This window comes from Ursus arctos, unplaced genomic scaffold, assembly GCF_023065955.2.
Source record: "Ursus arctos isolate Adak ecotype North America unplaced genomic scaffold, UrsArc2.0 scaffold_34, whole genome shotgun sequence".
Classification (NCBI taxonomy): domain Eukaryota; kingdom Metazoa; phylum Chordata; class Mammalia; order Carnivora; family Ursidae; genus Ursus; species Ursus arctos.
In genome coordinates this window covers 13,122,767-13,143,956 of record NW_026623030.1, presented here as the reverse complement: position 1 = coordinate 13,143,956, position 21,190 = coordinate 13,122,767, and the positions used below count along the sequence as shown (strand labels likewise).

Below are 21,190 nucleotides of genomic sequence, written 5' to 3'. Positions count from 1 at the left end.
AACCCCCACTCTTTACCTGCAATTCTTATTCCGTTTCTTATTTTCACTGCTCATTCCCACCATCCACTTAAGTCAACATTGACTGCTGAAGAACCAGGGTCTCAGAGCTTCAGAGAGGTTTAAAGGTCCCCATATTCAGGAGCTGGCTGTGATAGCATGCCCTACCTACTCAAGGCTGATTATTAACCCTGAGCTTATATAAGGAAAGGCCCTTCCTGGGAAGAAAAAGCACCACCTGCAGCCATGGCCAGCACGTTAAACCCCGGCACCGTGACTGGGACCCTGGGTCCTCCTGAGATGTCAGAGCGCATCCAAAATGCTGCTGACATCTCTGTCATTGTCATCTATTTCATGGTGGTGATGGCTGTCGGGCTGTGGGTACGTAGGAATCCAAAGGGGTACTCATGGTGGGCACAAACTTAGGGTTAAAATGTCTGAGGGAGGGAGGGTTGTGGTGTGACAAGGTGACAAAGCTAAGAGAACATTAACAGCTGTCTGATTTCATTATGCTTCTCTCAGAATCATTGTCTGTGTATGATGCAAATAATGCTTATTCAGTTCATTTATTCTCCTACCAACCCCATCATTGGAACAGAGCCAGCAGTGAGAACTTCAGAGTTAGTCTGTTCAGCATTGCCAACCCCTAGCATAACGAATAAAGATGCTACTATATGATTTCTTAAAGTCCTCCCATTTTTATGAAATTATGATTTTGAAAACTTTTATTTATTTTTTATAATAATTTTTATTGTGTTGTGTTAGTCACCATACAGTACATCCCTAGTTTTTGATGTAGCGTTCCATGATTCATTACTTGCGTGTAACACCCAGTGCACCATGCAATAGGTGCATGGTAAATTTGATGCTATATCACGGTTTCTAGGAAAATGTTTCTGTTTAAGAGTGTTGAGAGCGTGACTACTATGAACGCTCTGGCTGGGTTCTCCTGTGGTGGTTCGACCCTCACATGTCTTCCCTTCTGCTTAGGCGATGCTGAAGACCAACCGGGGCACCATTGGAGGTTTCTTCTTGGCTGGTCGAGATATAGCCTGGTGGCCGGTGAGTGGGCAGAATTTCCCACAGATAAATTTCCTGTGTGCGTGTTTTAGAGTGAGTAAAGAAAACACGGGAATGCTTAGTTTCTGATGTGCATTGGTTGCCTACTTGCTGGTGTGTTTTCCTAAATCCCTGACCCCAAGGTTCTGCCCTGTCATTCCAGTAAATGACAGTGTGTCACCCATTATGAGAGCAAGTGTAATGTGGCATTTGAGAAGATTCAGTTCGGCTCTGTGTCATATTTTTCCCCTCGTCCTCAACAAAAATCTTCTGCCTTGACTCCTTACCATCACCAGCACATTCCTTCTTCGATCCCAATCCTTTTTTTTTTTTTTAAGATTTTATTTATTTATTTGACAGAGAGAGAGAGACAGCCAGTGAGAGAGGGAACACAGGCAGGGGGAGTGGGAGAGGAAGAAGCAGGCTCCCAGGGGATGAGCCCGACGTGGGGCTCGATCCCCGAACACGGGAATCACGCCCTGAGCCAAAGGCAGACGCTCAATGACTGAGCCACCCAGGCGCCCCTGATTTGGGTCTCTTAACTCTGATACTAGTCTGTTCTCTCGGATTCCAGATGGGCGCCTCTCTCTTCGCTAGTAACATCGGCAGTGGCCACTTTGTGGGGCTGGCTGGGACAGGAGCGGCTTCAGGAATTGCCACTGCAGCATTTGAATGGAATGTAAGTGACATCATAGGCTTTTTCCTTTTTTTTTTTTTTTTGGAGATAATGGTTATGTTTATTACCTTAATTATGGTAATGGTTTCATGGATGTACACATATGTCCAAGCTCATCAAATTGTATACATTAAATAAGCACAATTTTTTGTATATCAGCCATACCTCGATAAAGGTTTAAGAAAATTAAAACAAATAAACTGGACCTCCCATTTGGCCTCAGCTCAGATGGTCCACTCTCTTGGCTTTTTCCTTTAAATCCAAACTCTCTCCAGGTATGTTTTTCTGGGAGTCTGTATAGGATAAACTCCTCTTTGATTTGATTTCTATTTTTCATTATAACCTACTCATTGTTTGAAACTCAGGGCCTTCCCTGTGTGGCCCCATTCTGCCTGCCTGAGCCAGTCCAGTCCCATTATTCCCCACCTCTGAGATTTCGCTCAAGCAGTATTCCCACCAGGAATGTCATTTCTAAATGGTTCATTCCCCACTTTCACTTGACCTCCTTGATCTTTTTAGCTCCCTTTTTTTTCTCTCCTCCCCGAGCTATTACACTATGTGTCCAGCTCTGAACTAGATGCAGAGAATAGAAAAATATAAAAAGCAATAGTCCCTTCTTTTGAGAAGCTTACATCACAGCGGGAGAGACAAATGCATGTTCACTCTGGAGTAGAAAGCACAAGCTGAGAAGCAGCATGGAGTGTTGAGAGAGCTCACACAGGAGGGGCATCCATCCCAGATGATGGGTCAGACTTGACACATGTCAAAGAAGCTTTGTGGAGCTGGTACCAGATAGATGAACAGAAACTGACCAAGCGGGACCTGGATAAGGAAGTGACAGCAGAGTAAGGAGTGAATAATTTAGAGATAGTAGATAGAATCTACAAGGCTTTTTTTTTTTTAAGACTTTGTGATTGAGTTCCTAATTGCTCTATTGCCATTTCACCAGTAGAAGCTGTGCCCTCTTAATTAGACACTAAGTCCTTTAAGGAAGGGACCATCTCCTCTTGTGTCATTCATATCACCCCACCATCTAGCACTTGGCTGGCCACGTGCATTAGTATTTCTTGAGTTGCTTGAGCTTTTTCTGTTCTTGTATCCTTTCTGGTGTTTGCATGTACATGTGCATGCATTTCGGTCAGAAGGAGATGCTTATGTGGAAAAAAGTCAGATCACAGTGAAAGTGTAAACAGATCGTGCATGGATGAACTTAGGAAATGAACTTGAGTTATCAAAAATGCCTGTACCCCTCCCTTGCTGAAGATTTTGCCCCTAGCTTTGCTTTAGTAGTATCAGGGACTCCAGAATGGACCAAGTCTCCAGACATGACCTACGGTCCAAGTTTGGTTTTGATAGTGCCATAAACTCCAGGATGGAGCCAGCTTCCAGGGATGTGAACAACATGCCCTATGGCCCCAGTGTGTGTGATTATCAGGTTGCCAAGAGCATGGCTCTTTTAGCCTGTGACCTTGAACTTCCTTAATCTCTGTGAGGTTCAGGTTCCCCTTCCATAAAACAGGAATAACTGCTTATCGTATCTGTCCCACCTGATTGTTGTGAAGGCAGCATGAGTGATATATGTGAAGGTTCTTTGTAAATAGTTGTTAATATAAGATCATCCTATTATCATTATTCTATATGGCAAGACTTGAGGGACAGTGGGAATATTCTTCTATCACCAAATTGTTTTCTCATTGCTTTGTCACTGTGTATATAATTCCTTCCATTCAAGAATTATTCCCTTTAGCAAAAATTGTATGACCTTCCAGGGGTCCAGCTGGGCTTGGATCTCTTATCTTCTATCCATTTTATATCACACATCTTTTGTCCCACCTTAAGCCCCAGGAAAGTGTGGTGTCTGAGTCATGGAAACAGAGGAAAGGAATCCACAGCTGTCTTGGGTTCATAATTGGTTGAGTGGGACAGGATCCATGCAAACTTATCTTATTTTCAGACTCAGAGGTAATGAAGTGATAAATCGCACAAGCCAAGCCTCTCGAACTTCATACTCTTTTCTGTTTTTGTTTGTTTGTTTGTTTGTTTTGTTTTGTTTTGCAGGCTTCGCTGCTGTTGCTGGTTCTAGCTTGGGTCTTTGTCCCCATATACATCAAGGCAGACGTGAGTATCTCCAAATGTTCTCATGCATCTGTCAGGCATTCATTTAATCGCTCATTCTTCCTGCTCAGTCATGAAACCTGGGTAATATCACTTGTCCCAGGACCTCTGGGCTTACACTTACATAAATCCACTAAATGCTATCAAATTGCTCTTGAAATTGGCTACAGTCCGCTGTCTTCTTGCTGATCACTATTGTGAGGGTTCCCGTTTCCCCACATCCTCACCAACACATGGTATTTTTCTTCATTCCAATTTTTGCCATTCTGAGATTTGTAAAGTAATTTCTTTTTTTAATTAAGGGTGATATACCACAGCTACACCAGCTCCCCTTCAACCCAGGTGTTTTCAACCACTTCTGTGCCTCTGAGCCTAGCTCCCACATTTATTCTTCTGCTGCTGGTGCTAAGGCCATGAGGTGTTATATCCTGGAATAATTCTCGGGATGAGGGTGCTCAGCGGATGAGCCTTCTGGCTTGTACCTCTGCAGGTCACCATACATTCTCTCTTTGCTCATCTTGGGTCCTTTCTAGTACCAGGCTTGAACAACTTCTGTTGAAGGATGCTTTTGTTGGGACAAAGACCAATGCCACAGTATTCACGCATGTATTTTTAGTTGTGGTTTGCCATGTTTGAGGGGGTTCCACACAGTTTCTGAGCCACCAAGTGTTCCTTTTTTTGCTTTTGATATTATATAAATATGTATTCTTTTATACTGGGGGAGATTAACTCATGAGCTTAATCTGCTATGAAGAAACCGGAAAGCTGCTCCTTGTACTACTTATATATCACATAGTTAATCTCATATTTCACTAAGGATAACCTCAGACTTTTCTCTCAGTAGGGATTTAATGTAATTCTCTTCTTTTCAATAAAAATAATCACATAGGTGGGTATTAAGGAGGGCACATGTTGTGATGAGCACTCATGTTATGCACAACTGATGAATCATTGAACACTACATCAGAAACCAATGATGTACTGTATGTTGGCTAACTGAACATATTAATAATTTTAAAAAGATAATCACAGAAATATAGACCCAAGTATATATTAGCAATTTGTTTAATTATTCATTTATTATGCAACCGTTCATTGTGGTTATTTATAAATAACATTGTTTTTACTAGACAGCCACATTATTGGTGAAAATAATAAAAATTATTTGTTAAGCATCTACCATGCATTTGGTATTGCTGTGGGTCTTTTATAACTAATTTCATATTAAACTCCCACTTTACAGATGAGAAAATGGAGGTTCAGAGAGGTTGTCGATTGCCAAAGGTCACACTTCTAGTAAATGTCCTAAGATCTGGATCTGGATCATAAGATATCTGATTCCAATGCCTGTGTTTATTCCAGGCTCACTGTTGTCCCAAGGGACTGTGTGTTTCTCAACTTTGTATTCCTAAGGTACCACGCAGAGTTACACATGGACAGGTGCACAGGAGCTTAGTAATTGTTGAATCATCTGGAGGTGCTGGGCTCTGAAGGTGAATCCCTGTTGATGTCTGTTTCTGCAGGTGATGACTATGCCAGAATATCTGAGGAAGAGGTTTGGTGGAAAGCGACTCCAGATCTACCTCTCTGTCCTCTCCCTCTTCATCTGTGTGGCTTTGAGAATCTCCGTGAGTTCAATGCTCCTGGCATTTTCGATTCTTAAGATTACTTTGGGGGAGCTATAATCAGAGAAATGGGTGTGTAGACTATCGACAGCCTTTACGTGTCTGGCCATAGGGATGTCTTAAACTACCTAGGATCTTTCGACTGAGTTTTTATGAAAAAAGAAAAGGAGCTTTAGAAATCCTGCATTCATAGAGTAAAATAACTACAAGTCATGAGAAGCTCCAGAGTGTAAACCCACTTATTCATTAAGTATATGAAAAAACCCCAGATGTACAGGAGGAAGAAAATATCTCATTCAGGTAACACAGTTACTTAGTAGTAGAAAGGAGGAGGATTCTCTAGTCCCCTGCCTTTCCACTGCAAAATAGCCTCTTTATTCTCTTTGTCAGAACCAGTGTGGGTTTATATTTCATCTTCAGCTTGCTTATCTGGCACATGAACCAGAAGGAAAATGCTTCATATTATTAAACTGACTTCTTAAATTTATTATATTTTATCCTCTAAGACTGCCCCTATTGTACAGATGTCACAAATAAGTCTTAGAAGAATTCTAAAATTCCCTGGAGATAATCATTGAGGAGAAAGAAAGGAATTTGAAGATTCGGCAACACGTGTAGAAAACAGAGAGTAGCATTTGCTCCTCATGTCTGGTGACTAATGAAATAATTTCCTCCAAATTTCTGGTCTTGGAAGTTCATGAGAGAAGAAGCTGACCTCATATTTGCTCTTCTGTTGAACCATAAGTAAACCAGCTGCTCAGATTAGATGGTATGAGCTTCCTAATGCAATGTGAGCATTTTCTAGCACTCACTATACTGCTGAGTATCTGTGCTAGAGATAATAAAGATTCCTGTGCACTAGAGTTCACTGTATGATTAAGGATATAAGAATTATACACATGAAATCGTTAGCACTTTATGACAATATATGAAAATATATCAAGATGTGAGCAGGAATAGATTTTGTGGACAAGTATAGGAGACATGCTACGGACACCCAGGAAAAGGGGTGGTCCCAGGTGGGTAGACTTGGATGTCATCCTCTCATGGTGGAGGCAGGGGGTGCTTAAACAAGTCCTCAGGATGGGAAATTTAGGAGCGGCTAAGAGAAGCAGAGGAGCCTGTATGTTTCACAAGTAGGTGGGATTCAATGATTTCCCACTTCTCCTTTGGCTCTAACATCTAGATTTCATGGTCTTAAAGAACATGAACAAGGTGCTGGAGCAAAATGACAGTGACCAAATGTGCCTCTGAAAGTGCAAGGTTCCTGGTGGTGGAGAGGGCATGGATTCTTAGGGAGCTAGATGGAGGAGCAGGAAAGGCCAAGAGCATGGGTATAACTGTGCAAGGTCTGCGGTTGGCTGGAAAGACACAGTGGGCAAGGGTCCATTCTTACCCACAAGGTTATGTTTAAAATGATATTAATAGTGATTAATCTCACACACGACCTTTTGTGTATTATTACACTCTGATAACAGAGTCTATTCTAGTTATTCATTAAACAGATCACTATGAAGAGTTAGGACAGGGCAGCTTTCAGTCACCCTGTCCCAGGTTTGAAAGACATCATTTTATTCACTGGTTCTCAACCTCCAATAATACCTATATTGAGGGTCAGTGCAGACGGGATGCACCTTGAGTCCTAAATATTTCAGCTGGGTGATGGGTATTAAGGAGGGCACATGTTGTGATGAGCACTGGGTGTTATACAAAACTAATGAAGCATTGAACACTACATCAAAAACTGATGATGTACTATACAGTGACTAACTGAACATAATAAAAATGAATAAAAAATAAATAAGTAAGTAAATAAATAAATAAATAAATTTTCAGCCTGTATGCCTTAAACACACTGATATTCTTTTTAGAAAACGTGCTGCAAATTTTAAAATCAGAAACTTAATCTTTTTTTCTAATAATTTTTTATTATGTTATGTCAGTCACCATACAGTACATCATTAATTTTTGATGTAGTGTTCCATGATTCATTATTTGTGTGTAACACCCAGTGCTCCATGCAATATGCGCCCTCCTGAGTACCCATCACCGGCCTATCAAAATTTAATCTTGATAGGGGCACCTGGGTGGCACAGCGGTTAAGCGTCTGCCTTCGGCTCAGGGCGTGATCCCCGCGATCTGGGATCGAGCCCCACATCAGGCTCTTCTGCTGTGAGCCTGCTTCTTCCTCTCCCACTCCCCCTGCTTGTGTTCCCTCTCTCGCTGGCTGTCTCTATCCTGTCGAATAAATAAAAAATCTTAAAAAAAAAACTTAATCTTGATAAACTAATACATAACCTACAGACCTCATTCAGCTATGACAGTTGTCCTAATAATATCTTTTAACAGCAAAAGAAAATCCTGTATCATGAGCTGTTCCTTTTTTCATAAGAAATACTTTAAAATCATTGTAAATTTAATTAATCCCATTGAATTGTACATGCTAAAATGACAAGTTTTATGTTATCTATTTTACCACAATAAAAAAAAATCACTGGTAATAGAGGCTTATATATAATTTCAAAACTATCAACTTAATGGTTTAATTATAATATGTAAGAGAAATTAAAGTCAAGAAATTCATAATATGATAATGTGTGTTTTAATACATAAGTTATTCAGCATGAATATACAAGGCCTAATGCTGTGGTTAAATAACTACCCCCACTATGTGAATCAGTATGAATGTGACAGCTATAAATGCACACAGATGCGGGTATGTTTTATGGCAGCTCAAATACAATGGGTGGCATCTCAGTAGGTGATATATTTTTTGAAATGGTAAATAATTTTTTTGCAAACATCCTATTTTGCAAAAAGTTAAATCTTGCCTCAATTTACACAGCAGTTGAATTCCTTGAAAACCCAGTGATAAAGTTGCAGAAAGTAATTTGTGTTTGTAACTCAGAGTCAGGTTCTAGGCTCAAATAATCAAGAACAGACTTTTCACCCACAGAAATGTCTAGTGGGATGATAAAACATCGGGTTTTATTTCAAATATTAGGGGGGAAAGTTAACCATATCCGGTGACACCCCTTCCAAATTCAAGTTCTACAAAGAAACCTACCTCCAATTCTTCCAATTCTGAATCCTGACATCTTATCCTTTCCCTCGCCTCACTCATGCTTTCCTTTTTCTTAGATTCCATGATCCATCCTTATAATCACTCTTCTGCACATAGCCTCAATTTCTTTGTCAATATCTTTCCTTTCATTGAACTCCCCAAGAAAAACTCCAAACCTGGTTGAATCCAGCTTCCTGGTTACTCTGTGGATGCACTCAGGGATTTTACTTCTGTGCTTCTAACTAACATGCTTATGTGATGTGTCTAGGGTTTTGGTTTGGTTTTGGGTTTTGATATGGAACCTGGGAGGATCAGAGTTGATGGGGTGGATCCAAGTGGGGCCAGCACAAGTTTGTGTTGAAGAAAGATCCAAGAGGCTGGGGAGCACACTTAGCAGGCACAGGCATATAGGTAGTACAGGGTGGACACGATCTCTGCGGGACCCCCTCCTGGCCTCTAAACCTCAACTGATAATCCTTTTATCTGTGTTTCTTTATGATTTTTCTCTGGTCCTCTCAATAACTATTCTAAATGATCCACAACTTTTTTTTTTTATCTGCTAGACCTCTGCCTCTTATCAGAAAGGCTCATCTCCCACTTTATCTAGAAAATTTAAGAATGAACCACTCATCTCCCACTTAAACAATCTACATTTGCCTCATTCTTTCCTTCTTTCCACCAGTCTGAAGATGAAGTCTTCTTTTTTCAAAGGCCAACCCCTCAACCTGTGCCTACTCTTCATCCCAACTCTTCTCAATGTTTCTAGAATTTGCTTCATAATTACCCTTCTATAATATTTTCTTCTTATTTTCTACTACCCCAAATGTGCTCAAGTATCCTCCTCCTTAACAAAAACCATTGCTTTACTGTGTCTTTTATATCTACTATTGTAGTTTTTATCATTGTTTCTCTGCAGACAACCATGAAACAGTGGTCCATGCAAGCTATAGTGTAGACGTTTCTCACTTTCTGTTCACTCACTCATTGTTCCTCTTTATGGTCAGTCCAATAATTAATCCTCTGAGGATGAGATCTGGCTTCCAAGGATTCCTAATTGAATTACAGAGATGCCATGTATAGATACAGCAAATATTAGTGGGAAGTCATCAAAGAGCTAAGTGATGCAGTGCATGTTTCTTTCCCATCCTGACTGTTCCCTTTTTAGTCCGATATATTTTCTGGAGCCATATTCATCAAGCTGGCCTTGGGATTGGACCTTTACTTGGCGATCTTCATCCTCTTGGCTGTTACTGCTATTTATACAATCACTGGTGAGTTTGTTGCCTGTTTAGCTCAGTTATGCTAACTTCTGCTGACCTCACACCAATCTGCAATTAGCAACTTCAGTATTAGCTTTGACCACTAAGCTTATGGCTATCCTTTTATTCCCACTATGAGAGTCAGGCACAGGCCTAGGAACACAACTAGAGCAAAACAAACAGAATCCTCAGTATTATAGGATGACAGAGTGACTAAAAAACCAAGACTCATCTATATGCTGCCTGCAAGAGACTCATTTCAGACCTTAAGTCACTTGCAGGTTGAAAGTGAGGAGATGAAGAAATATTTATCACGCAAATGTTTTCAAATGAAACCCAGAGTAGCAATACTTATATTGGACAAAATAAACTTTAAAACAGACTGTAAAAAGAAACAAAAAAGGACATTATATAATAATAAAGGGCACAATCCAACAAGAAGATATAATAATTGTAAATATTTATGCACCCAACATGGAAGCACCAAACACCAGAACAGTTGATAACAAACATAAAGGAACTAACTAATCAATTGTAATAGTAGGGGACTTTAACACCCCACTTACATTGGTGGACAGATCATTCAAACAGAAAAACAACAAAGAAACAGTGGACCAGATGGACTTAATAGATATATTCAGAACTAAAACATCCTAAAACAGCAGAATACACATTCTTTTCAAGTGCAAATGGAACATTCCACAGAGCAGATCACATATTGGGCTACAAAATAAGCCTCGATGAATTAAAAAAGATCAAAGTCATACCATGCATCTTTTCTGACCACAATGCTAAGAAACTAGAAATCAACCATAAGAAAAAACCTGGAAAGACCACAAATACATGGAGGTTAAATAACATGCTACTAAACAATAAATGGGGCAACCAAGAAATCAAAGAAGAAACCGAAAAGTACATGGAAAGAAACAAAATGAGAACACAATGATCTAAAACCTTTGGGAGGCAGCAAAAGTTGTTCTAAGAGGAAAATTTATAGCAATATAGGCCTATCTCAAGAAGCAAGAAAAATCTCAGATAAACAACTTAACCTTATATCTACATGAGCTAGAAAAATAACAACAAGCAAAACCCAAAACCAACAGAAGGAAGGAAATATTAAAGATTACAGCAGAAATAAATGATATAAAATCTAAAAAAACAAACAAAACAATAGAATACATCAATGAAACTAAGACCTGGTTCTTTGAAAAGATCAACAAAATTGATAAACGTCTAGCTAGACTCATCAAAAGAGAGAGAGAGCACGCATTCGAATGAACAAAGTCACAAAAAAAGAGGAGAAATAACAACCAACACTACAGAAATACAAACATTGTAGGAGAACATTATGAAGTACTATATGCTGACAAATTAAGTAACCTAGAAGAAATGGATAAATTCCTGGAAACACATAAACTACCAAAACTGAAGCAGGAAGAATTGGAACAGACTGATTACCAGAAATGAAATGGAATCAGTAATCAAAAAACTTCCAATAAATAAAAGTCTGGGACCAGTGCCTTCACAAGCAAATTCTACCAAACATTTAAAGAAAAGGTAATAACTGTTCTTTTCAAACTATTCCAAAAAAAGAAAAAAAAGAGAAGGAAAACTTTCAAATTCACACTGAGACAAGTATCACCTTGATACCAAAACCAGATAAAGATACTACCAAAAAGAAAGAAAGAAAGAAGAAAGAAAGAAAGAAAGAGTTATAAGTCAATATCTCTGATGAACACAAATGCAAAAATCCTTAACAAAATACGAGCAAACTGATTCCAATAATACATTAAAAAAAAAAATCATTCACAAAGGTCAAGCGGGATTTATTGCTGGGTTGCAAGTATGGCTCAATATTCACAGATCAATCAACATGATACATCACATCATTAAGACAAAGGATAAAAATCATATGATGATTTCAGTAGAAGCAGAAAAAGTATTTGATAAAGTACAACATCCATTCATGATAAAAACCCTCAACAAAGTACATTTAGAGGGAACATACCTCAACATAATAAAGGCCATATATGGAAAAAACCCACAGAAGGCATCACACTCAATGAAAAAAACTGAGAGCTTTCCCCCTAAGAACAGGAACAAGACAAGATGTCCACTCTTATCATTTGTATTCAACATAATACTGGAAGTCCTAGCCATAGCAATCAGACAGTGAAAAGATATAAAAGGCATCTAAATTAGTAAGGAAGAAGTAAAACTTTCACTATTTGCAGATGACATGATACTATACATAGAAAACCCTAAAGACTCCATCAAAATACTACTAGAACTGATAAGTAAATTCAGTAAAGTCACAGGATACAAAATCAATGTGCAGAAATCTGTTGTATTTCTATACACTAATAATGAAGCAGCAGAAAGAGAAATTAAGGAAGGAATCACATTTACATTGCACCAAAAATAATAAGATACCTAGGAATCAATCTAGTTAAAAAGGTGAAAGACTTATATTCTGAAAACTATAAAACATTGATGAAAGGAATGGAAGGCAACACAAAGAAATGGAAAGACATCCATATATCCATGTTCGTGGACTGGAAGAATGAATATTATTAAGAATGAAGGGAGGGTAAACAGAAGGGGGAATGAACCATGAGAGACTGTGGACTCTGGGAAACAAACTGAGGGCTTCAGAGGGGAGGGAGGTGGGGGATTGGGATAGGCTGGTGATGGGTATTAAGGAGGGCACATATTGCATGGTGCACTGGGTGTTATATGCAAATAATGAATCATGGAACATTGCATCAAAAACTGGGGATATACTGTATGGTGACTAATATAACAAAATAAAAATTATAAAATAAAAAAAAAGAAAAAAATTTTGTATTACTCAAAGCAATCTACACATTTAATGTAATCTTTATCAAAATACCAAAAGCATTTTTCACAGAACTAGAATGAACAATCCTAAAACTTATGTGGAATCAAAAAAGACCCTGAATAGACAAAGCAATTTTTAAAAAGAAAAGCAAAGCTGGATGCATCATTATTCCAGACTTCAAGTTATATTACAAAGCTGTATTATCAAAACAGTATGATACTTGTACAAAAATAGGCACATAGATCAATAGAACAGAATAGAAAACCCTGAAATAAACCCACAATTATATGGTCAATTAATGTTTGCCAAAGCAGGAAAGAATATCCAATGGGAAAAAGACAGTCACTTCAAATGGTGTTGGTAAAACTGGTCAGATACATGCAAAAGAATGAGACTGAACCACTTTCACACACCATATACAAAAATACTCTCAAAATGAATTAAAGACCAGCAAGGCTGTCATTCAGAATAGAAGGAGAAATAAAGAGTTTCCCAAACAAAAACTAAAGGAGTTTGTGACCACTAAACCAGTCCTGCAGGAAATTTTAAGGGGACTCTTTGAGTGGAGGAAAAAAGACCAAAAGCAACAGAGAATAGAAAGGACTAGAGAACATGACCAGAAGCACCAACTCTACAGGTAACACAATGGCACTAAATTAATATGTTTCAATAATCACTCTGAATGTAAGTGGACTAAATGCTGCAATAAAAAAACATAGGGTATCACAATGGATTAAAAAGAAACAAGATCCATCTATACGCTGCCTACAAGACACTTAATTTAAAGGAGGACATATCATAATTAAGAGGTCTATCCATCAAGAAGATCTAACAATTTAAAATATTTATGCCAACTTAGGAGCACACAAATATATAAATCGATTAATAATAAACATAAAGAAACTCATCAATAATAATACGATAATAGTAGGGGACTTTAACACCCCACTGACAGCAATGGACAGATCATCTATGTAGAAAATCAACAAGGAAAATGGCTTTGAATGACACACTGGACCAGATGGACTTAACAGATATATTCAGAACATGTCATCCTAAAGCAGCAGAATACACATTCTTTTCGAGTACATATGGGACATTCTCCACAATAGATCACATAATGGGTCAAAATCAGCCCTCAACAAGTACAAAAAGATTGAGATTATACCATGCATATTTTCAGACCACAGTGCTATGAAATGAAGTAATCATAAGAAAAAATTTGGAAAGACCTCAAGTACATGGAGGTTAAAGAACATCGCTAAAGAATGAATGCATTAACCAGTAAATTAAAGAAGAAATTTTAAAAATACATGAAGGGAAACGAAAATGAAAACATGACTTTCCAAAACCTTTGGAAGGCAGCAAAAGCAGTCCTAACTCGGAAACATATTGCAATACAGGCCTACATCAAGAAGCAAGAAAAGTCTCACATATACAACCTAACCTTAATCCTAAAGGAGCTAGAAAAGGAACAGCAAATAAAGCCTAAAGCCAGCAGAAGAAGGGAACGAATAAACAAACAAACAAGAAAAACCCAAAACAAAACAAAACAGTAGAACAGATAGATGAAACTAAGAGCTGGTTCTTCAAAAGAATTAATAAAATTGATAAACCCCTAACCAGACTTATCAAAAAGAAAAGAGAAAGGACCCAAACAGATAAAATCATGAATGAAAGAGGAGAGCTCACAACCAGCACCAAGGAAATACAAGCAATTAAAAAGAATACTATGAAAATTTTTTTGCCAACACACTGGGCAACCAGGAAGAAATGGACAAATTCCTAGAAACATACAAACTATCCAAACTGAAAGAGGAAGAAATAGAAAATTTGAACAGACCCATAACCAGCAAAGAAACTGAATCAGTAATCAAAAATCTCCTAATAAACAAAAGTCCAGGGCCAGATGGCTTCCCAGGGGAATTCTACCAGACATTTAAAGAGGAGTTAATACCTATTCTTCTCAAATTGTTCCCAAAAAATAGAAATGGAAGGAAAAGTTCCAAACTCATTCTACAAGGCCAGCATTACCTTGATTCCAAAACCAGACACAGACCCCACTAAAAGGGAGAATTACAGGCCAATATCCCTGGTGAACATGGACACAAAAATTCTCAACAAGATACTAGCAAATCAAATTCAACAGCACACTAAAAGAATTATTCACCATGATCAAGTGGGATTTATTCCTGGGCTGCAGAAGTGGTTCAATATTTGCAAATCAATCAACCTGATCGACCACGTTAATAAAGGAAAGGCTTAAAAACATATGACCCTCTCAATAGATGCAGAAAAAGCATTTGACAAAATACAGCATCCTTTCTTGATAAAAACCCTCCACAATGTAGGGATAGAGGGAACATACCTCGACATCATAAAGGCCATATATGAAAGACCCACAGCGAATATCATCCTCAATGGGGAAAAACTGAAATCTTTTCCCCTCAGGTCAGGAACACCACAGGGTTGTCCACTCTCACCACTGTTGTTCAACATAGTACTGGGAGTCTTAGCCTCAGCAATAAGACAACAAACAAAATAAAAGGCATCCAAACTGGCAAATGAGAAGTCAAACGTGAGCTCTTTGCAGGTGACATGATACTCTATGTAGAAAACCCAAATGTCTCCAACAAAAATTGCTAGCACTGATGCAGGAATTCAGCCAAGTCTCAGGATATAAAAATCAATACACAGAAGTTGTATAGAACACACAGAACACTTAGGAAAGAAATTGAGGAAGACACAAAGAAATGGAAAACTTTCATGCTGATGGATTAGGAGAACAAATATTGTTAAAATGTCTATGCTAGCCAAAGCACTCTACGTATTCAATGCAATCCCTATCAAAATACCACCAGCATTTTTCACAGAACTGGAACAAACAATTCCAAAATTTGTATGAAACCATAAAAAAAAAAACCCAATAGGCAAAATGATGTTGAAAAAGAAAACCAAAGTTGGAGGCATCACAATTCCAGGTTTCAAGCTGTATTACAAAGCTGTAATCATCAAGACAGCATGGTACTAGCACAAAAACAGACACATAGATCAATGGAACAGAATAGAGAACCCAGAAATAGACCCTCAATTCTATGGTCAACTAATCTTCGACAAAGCAGGAAAGAATATCCAATGGAAAAAAGACAGTATTTTCAACAAATGGTGTTGGGAAAACTGAACAGCCACATGCAGAAGAATAAAACTGGACCACTTTCTTACACCATACACAAAAATAAATTCAAAATGAATGAAAGACCTAAATGTGAGACAGGAAACCATCAAAATCCTAGAGGAGAACACAGGCAGCAACCTCTTTGTCCTAGGCCACAGCAACCTCATGCTAGACACATTTCCAGAAGAAAGGGAAACAACAAGTCCCGATGTTGGGACTTCATCAGGATAAAATCTTTTTCACAGCAAAGGAAACAGTATGGAGGTTCCTCAAAAAGTTAAAAATAGAACTACCCTATGATCCAGTAATCATTCTACTGGGTATTTACCCAAAAAATACAAAACACAAATTCAGAGGGCTATATGAACCCCTATGTTTATAGCACCTCTATTTACAATAGCCGAATATTTTAAGTAGCCCGAGTGTCCATCAATAGATGAATGGATAAATATATGATATATATCTATATATCGACATATACATTTATAGATATATAAAACACATTCCATTATATATACATATATATAATGGGATATTATTCAGCCATAAAAAAGAATGAAATCTTGCTATTTGCAGCAAGGTGAATGGAGCTGTGGAGTGTAATGCTAAGCAAAATAAGTCAGCCAGAGAAAGACAAATACCATATTATTTCACTCGTGTGGCATTTAAGAAACAAAACAGAGCAGAGGAAAAGAAGAGAGAGAGAAACCAAGAAACAGCCTCTTAACTGTAGAGAACAAATTGATGGTTACCAGAGGGGAGGTAGAAATAGGGGGAATGGTGAAATAGGTGAGGAGGCTTAAGGCACTTGCTGTGATGAGCACTGGGTGATGTATGGAACTACAGAATCAGTATGTTGTACAACTGAAACTGATAGAACTCTCTATGTTAACTATATTGGAATTAAAATTTTTATTTTTAAATTGTTATATTTTATAATAATTTTTATTATGTCACCATACCGTATAAAATGTTTAATTAATTATTAAATTGAGGAAGGATGCGTTTGACTGCACATTCAGAACATTCCCCCCCCCCTAAAAAATCTACAGTATTAGGTGTGAGTACCTTGACTGAAGATATTCATGTAGTAGGTAAAGTAGGGAAACGGTGATTTCACTCCGCTATGTGTTCAGCACCTAGACCGGCGTTTGGAATGCAGCATATCATACCCATGGAAAGTCAAAATGGAATAGCAGCTCAGACATGAGATTGGCAAATCCAAGGTGGGGGGCAAATGAGTACAGGATACCTGGGTTCTGAACGGCAGAATCAGGAGAGGAGAACTGGAGCAGTGGGTTCATTGGAGGGAAAAAAGTAGGTGGCAACAGTCCAAGCAGGCCCCCACAGGCCACATCCATTCCCCTAGAGTCCGACCCCTACTAACTGATGAAAATGAAACTATACCAGCTCAGTCGTAAAAAAAGAATAGAGAAAAATAGCAGCTGGATCGGTCAAGTTAGCTCCAGAGCCATTTTCATATATTTAGCATTTGTTTCAGAAATAAGTGAAAGGTGAAGACTTGAGTCTTCTCTTTACAGGTTCAGTCTTGTTTTCCCGTGACACTCTCATAAGGAAATAGCTTGTTCACTAAGAGTCTAGCAAGTCTAGAGTCGAAAAAGAAGTTGTTGTTTGTACAACACTGAAGCAAAACACAAGTCAGTGACTGTATCTGGCATTCAACTTGTGAACCAATGATATGTTCCAACCCTAGAGCAAAAATGGCTGTGCCCAAATTTTGAGAACCGGTACACTAAGCTAAATGGAGTGAATTAAAGGATTGTTAAGGGAAACTTTCATGAAAATAAAAGTTTTGCTTTTTCTACTCTTTAACATTCAGAAACTCACATGAGGGTGGAATTCCATTATAATTCATAGAAACTTTGAGTTGAGGCCAGGTAAGGGAGACAGAAGGGTCAAGGAGACACATAAGTACTAAGTAGATGATGATACCAAGAGAAGCTTGTGGCCCAGTCAAGAGCTTTTCATATGTTCTCTGCTGAGTTTCTAGGGTTTGGTTTGAGGAGAACACAAGGTGAATGCAGAGAGATGAGGGTACAAGGATAAAATGTCCTGATTCTTGGGGCGCCTGGGTGGCACAGAGGTTAAGCGCCTGCCTTCGGCTCAGGGCGTGATCCCGGCGTTATGGGACCGAGCCCCACATCAGGCTCCTCTGCTATGAGCCTGCTTCTTCCTCTCCCACTCCCCCCTGCTTGTGTTCCCTCTCTCGCTGGCTGTCTCTATCTCTGTCAAATAAATAAATAAAATCTTTAAAAAAAAAAAATGTCCTGATTCTTTCCCTTCTCTCCACAGGGGGCTTGGCCTCAGTTATCTACACAGACACCCTCCAGACCATCATCATGCTGATAGGTTCTTTTATTCTCATGGGGTATGGTAAGTGATGACAGCTAGTGCAGTGCCCTAGGACTAGAAATCATGAGACTGCTCTTTACTGCTGCCTCCCCATTCTACGTGGTCACACTTTTCAACCATTTATATAATTGACATCATTGAAACATCTGCCTAACTTCTTTCTTGCTGTGCTGTATCAGCATGAGGAAATTAGAGGGAAAAACTTCACTTTCTTTAAAAAATTATTGCTCGGGTTTAATCTTAGTATGTTTGTGTTTGAAATCGACAAAATCAGTGTCACTGAGTTGATAGCTTTGCAAAAATGTTGATGCATTGGATTCAACGCACAGAAAACATTTATATAGAACCTTCATAAAATGAAGGATTAAATATTAAGAATGGTTTAAGATAACGATAACTATTAGCTTCATTAGGACTGTTTCAGATGGAAATTATTAAGGTGTGTGACTCCCTCTGTTGTTGGAATATACAAGCACAGGTTGGATTTTCCTTTATGGCTCTCACTTATTTAGTGTCAGTTCATTCTCAAGTCATGCAACAAGCACTATTAATGAATTTAATTTACAGCTTGACTATCTTTGTTTTCTTTCATTATGGTATCTGTTTATCTTTGCACAGTAAATCCATGCACATAGTTAAAAGGATATAAGATGAAAATGTCTTCTCATCCCTCCCATCCTACAGCCTCCATGTTCAACTCACTCAAACCACACTAAATACAATTCTGAATATGCATGCACCTAATTACAGAGCTTGAAGATAATGTGAAGCAAAAACTGATAAAACTGCAAAGACAACAAATCCACAAACGAGTTGGTGATTTTGACACAGCATGGATGCTGTTAGTCACGTGTGGCTATTTAAATTTGAATTAATCAAAATTTAGAATTCATTTTCTCATTTGCCTCGCCATATTTCAAGTGCTCAATATATGGCTAGTAGTTTTCGTATTGGACAGCACAGATATAGAATAGTTCTATCATTGCAGAAAGTTTTGTACAGAACAGCTCCAGAGACAACTGCTACTACCCAATTGCTTGTAAACTTTCTATTTAGCAAACTTCTATGCTAATCTTACTTACGGTTCTTTGGTGTCTAGCTTTGGTGATGTACCCCTGGAATCACCTTCTCCCACCCTCAGGATGAAGAGGGGGGACTCTCTCATCTCCTAACATCTTTCATGTATTGCTGTTACAAACCATATTCCCCTTAGCAGAACAGTTTCCTTTTATGGTCTGTATCCTCCATTGGATTGAGTTCCTGTCTTGCACATTCATTTTGCACATAATCTTGCAGCACGATGTTTGGCACCTACAAACATTTTGATGCTAAATGAAATAAGTAATGAAGAAGTAAATTAATATCAACCTCAACTCTAAGGACATATGATGCTCTGATGAATTTCGCACTGTTTGAACTTATACTAAGTGGGCCCAGATGCCTGGGCTCATCCTTCTTTTTTCTAGGGTTTCTACACATTATGGTTCTTTTCTACACTTCTCTTGCCTTTCCAGACCCCCAGTGGACTGAGTCTCACCATTTCACCTCACCACACATAATCTGCTGCCTCCAATTTCTGTTCCTTATCTTCTCATTTTTTTATTCTAGCATGAGTAGAATACAGTATTGCATCAGATATCCAGACTGTGCATAAGGTCAGAATAGCCAGGCTTTGCATCAGGAAGAGAGACCATTGCTTCTGGTCCTTTCAGAGGAGTTGGGTCTTTCTCATGGCTTATTCTGTTAGTCTCACTCTGTTACCTCACCTTAAGGTTTATTTCTGTGAGGCATCAATATCAGTCTGTTGGATAACCGTTTTATTTTTACCATAAGCCTAGACATTAAATAAAAATTTTCAAGAGCAACATAAGAAGAAAGGTTAAAGGGTGATTGGTTTGTCTACATCGTGAAAGCATGATAACATCGCCAATGCCAGTGAAGGTACTAGAAAGACATGGATCCTCTGAGAACACTGAGGATTTGACCAGGCTGAGTGGAGATGCTTGGATACCTCCACCACGAAGAAGTAATTACGAACACCAGGTGTCTTAGGTTTCCGTGAAACATTTCATGTTATCCAATACCTTTGCAGCGTTCACTGAAGTGGGAGGCTATGAGAGCTTTACGGAAAAGTACATGAGTGCCATCCCAACCATAGTTGAGGGGGACAACCTGACAATCAGCTCCAAGTGCTACACTCCTCAGGCTGACTCCTTCCACATTTTCCGAGATGCTGTCACCGGGGATCTTCCGTGGCCAGGAACAATATTGGGAATGACCATAGTAGCGCTGTGGTACTGGTGCACAGATCAGGTAAAGTATGTGTGTGGTGTATAAATACGTTTATGTTGCTCTTTCTTTTCTCATAGAAAAGCATCTAGTTTCTATTTTGTACACACATACACACACATGCACGTGTACACACACGTCATTTCAACAAACACTTCTACAAGGCTTGTTATGAAAAATAGATGTCTGTCTTCCTGCTCTCTATTCTATTTCTTGTCTTTCAAAAGGAAACATTTTTGGCTCCTTCAGTTAAGTATTTTGGTTTGTATTTCTCTTCTCTAAATCCTTGTACTCTGGGGAGCCTGGGTGGCTCAGTCGTTAAGCGTCTGCCTTTGGCTGAGGGCGTGATCCCACGGTGCTGGGATCGAGCCCCACATTGGGCTCCATGCTCCGCTGGGAGTCTGCTTCTTCCTCTCCCACTCCCCCTGCTTGTGTCCCCTCTCTCGCTAGCTGTCTCTCTCTCTGTCAAATAGATAAATAAAATCTTCTAAAAAATCAAAAAATAAATCCTTGTACTCAGTGCATGGTTGGTAAACCGTTGGAGTGGATGTCACCACCTTGGAGCTCATTAGAAATAAATGCTCTCGAATGCTACCCAGACCCACTGAATCAGAATTTGCTGGTAAATTTGATCCCCAGATGATTTAAATAAATGCTTGTATTGCTCCCTTTTGGTTTTCCAGTTTTAGGGTTTTTATATTATTTTCCAATAATTG

General features: G+C 38.7%; 1 protein-coding gene across 1 annotated transcript in view; it reads left to right on the top strand.

The window, feature by feature from the left end:
- The first annotated feature begins 243 nt into the window (after positions 1–243).
- The window catches only part of LOC113245073 (solute carrier family 5 member 4), a 37,570-nt gene continuing 16,623 nt past the window's right edge, over positions 244–21,190 (top strand). Inside the window, exons 1-8 of the mRNA XM_026484902.2 lie at positions 244–378; positions 988–1,059; positions 1,631–1,735; positions 3,791–3,850; positions 5,371–5,475; positions 9,702–9,807; positions 18,126–18,206; positions 20,278–20,498. Coding sequence (XP_026340687.2) covers positions 244–378; positions 988–1,059; positions 1,631–1,735; positions 3,791–3,850; positions 5,371–5,475; positions 9,702–9,807; positions 18,126–18,206; positions 20,278–20,498 — 885 coding nt within the window. The remainder of the gene's footprint in view (positions 379–987; positions 1,060–1,630; positions 1,736–3,790; positions 3,851–5,370; positions 5,476–9,701; positions 9,808–18,125; positions 18,207–20,277; positions 20,499–21,190) is intronic.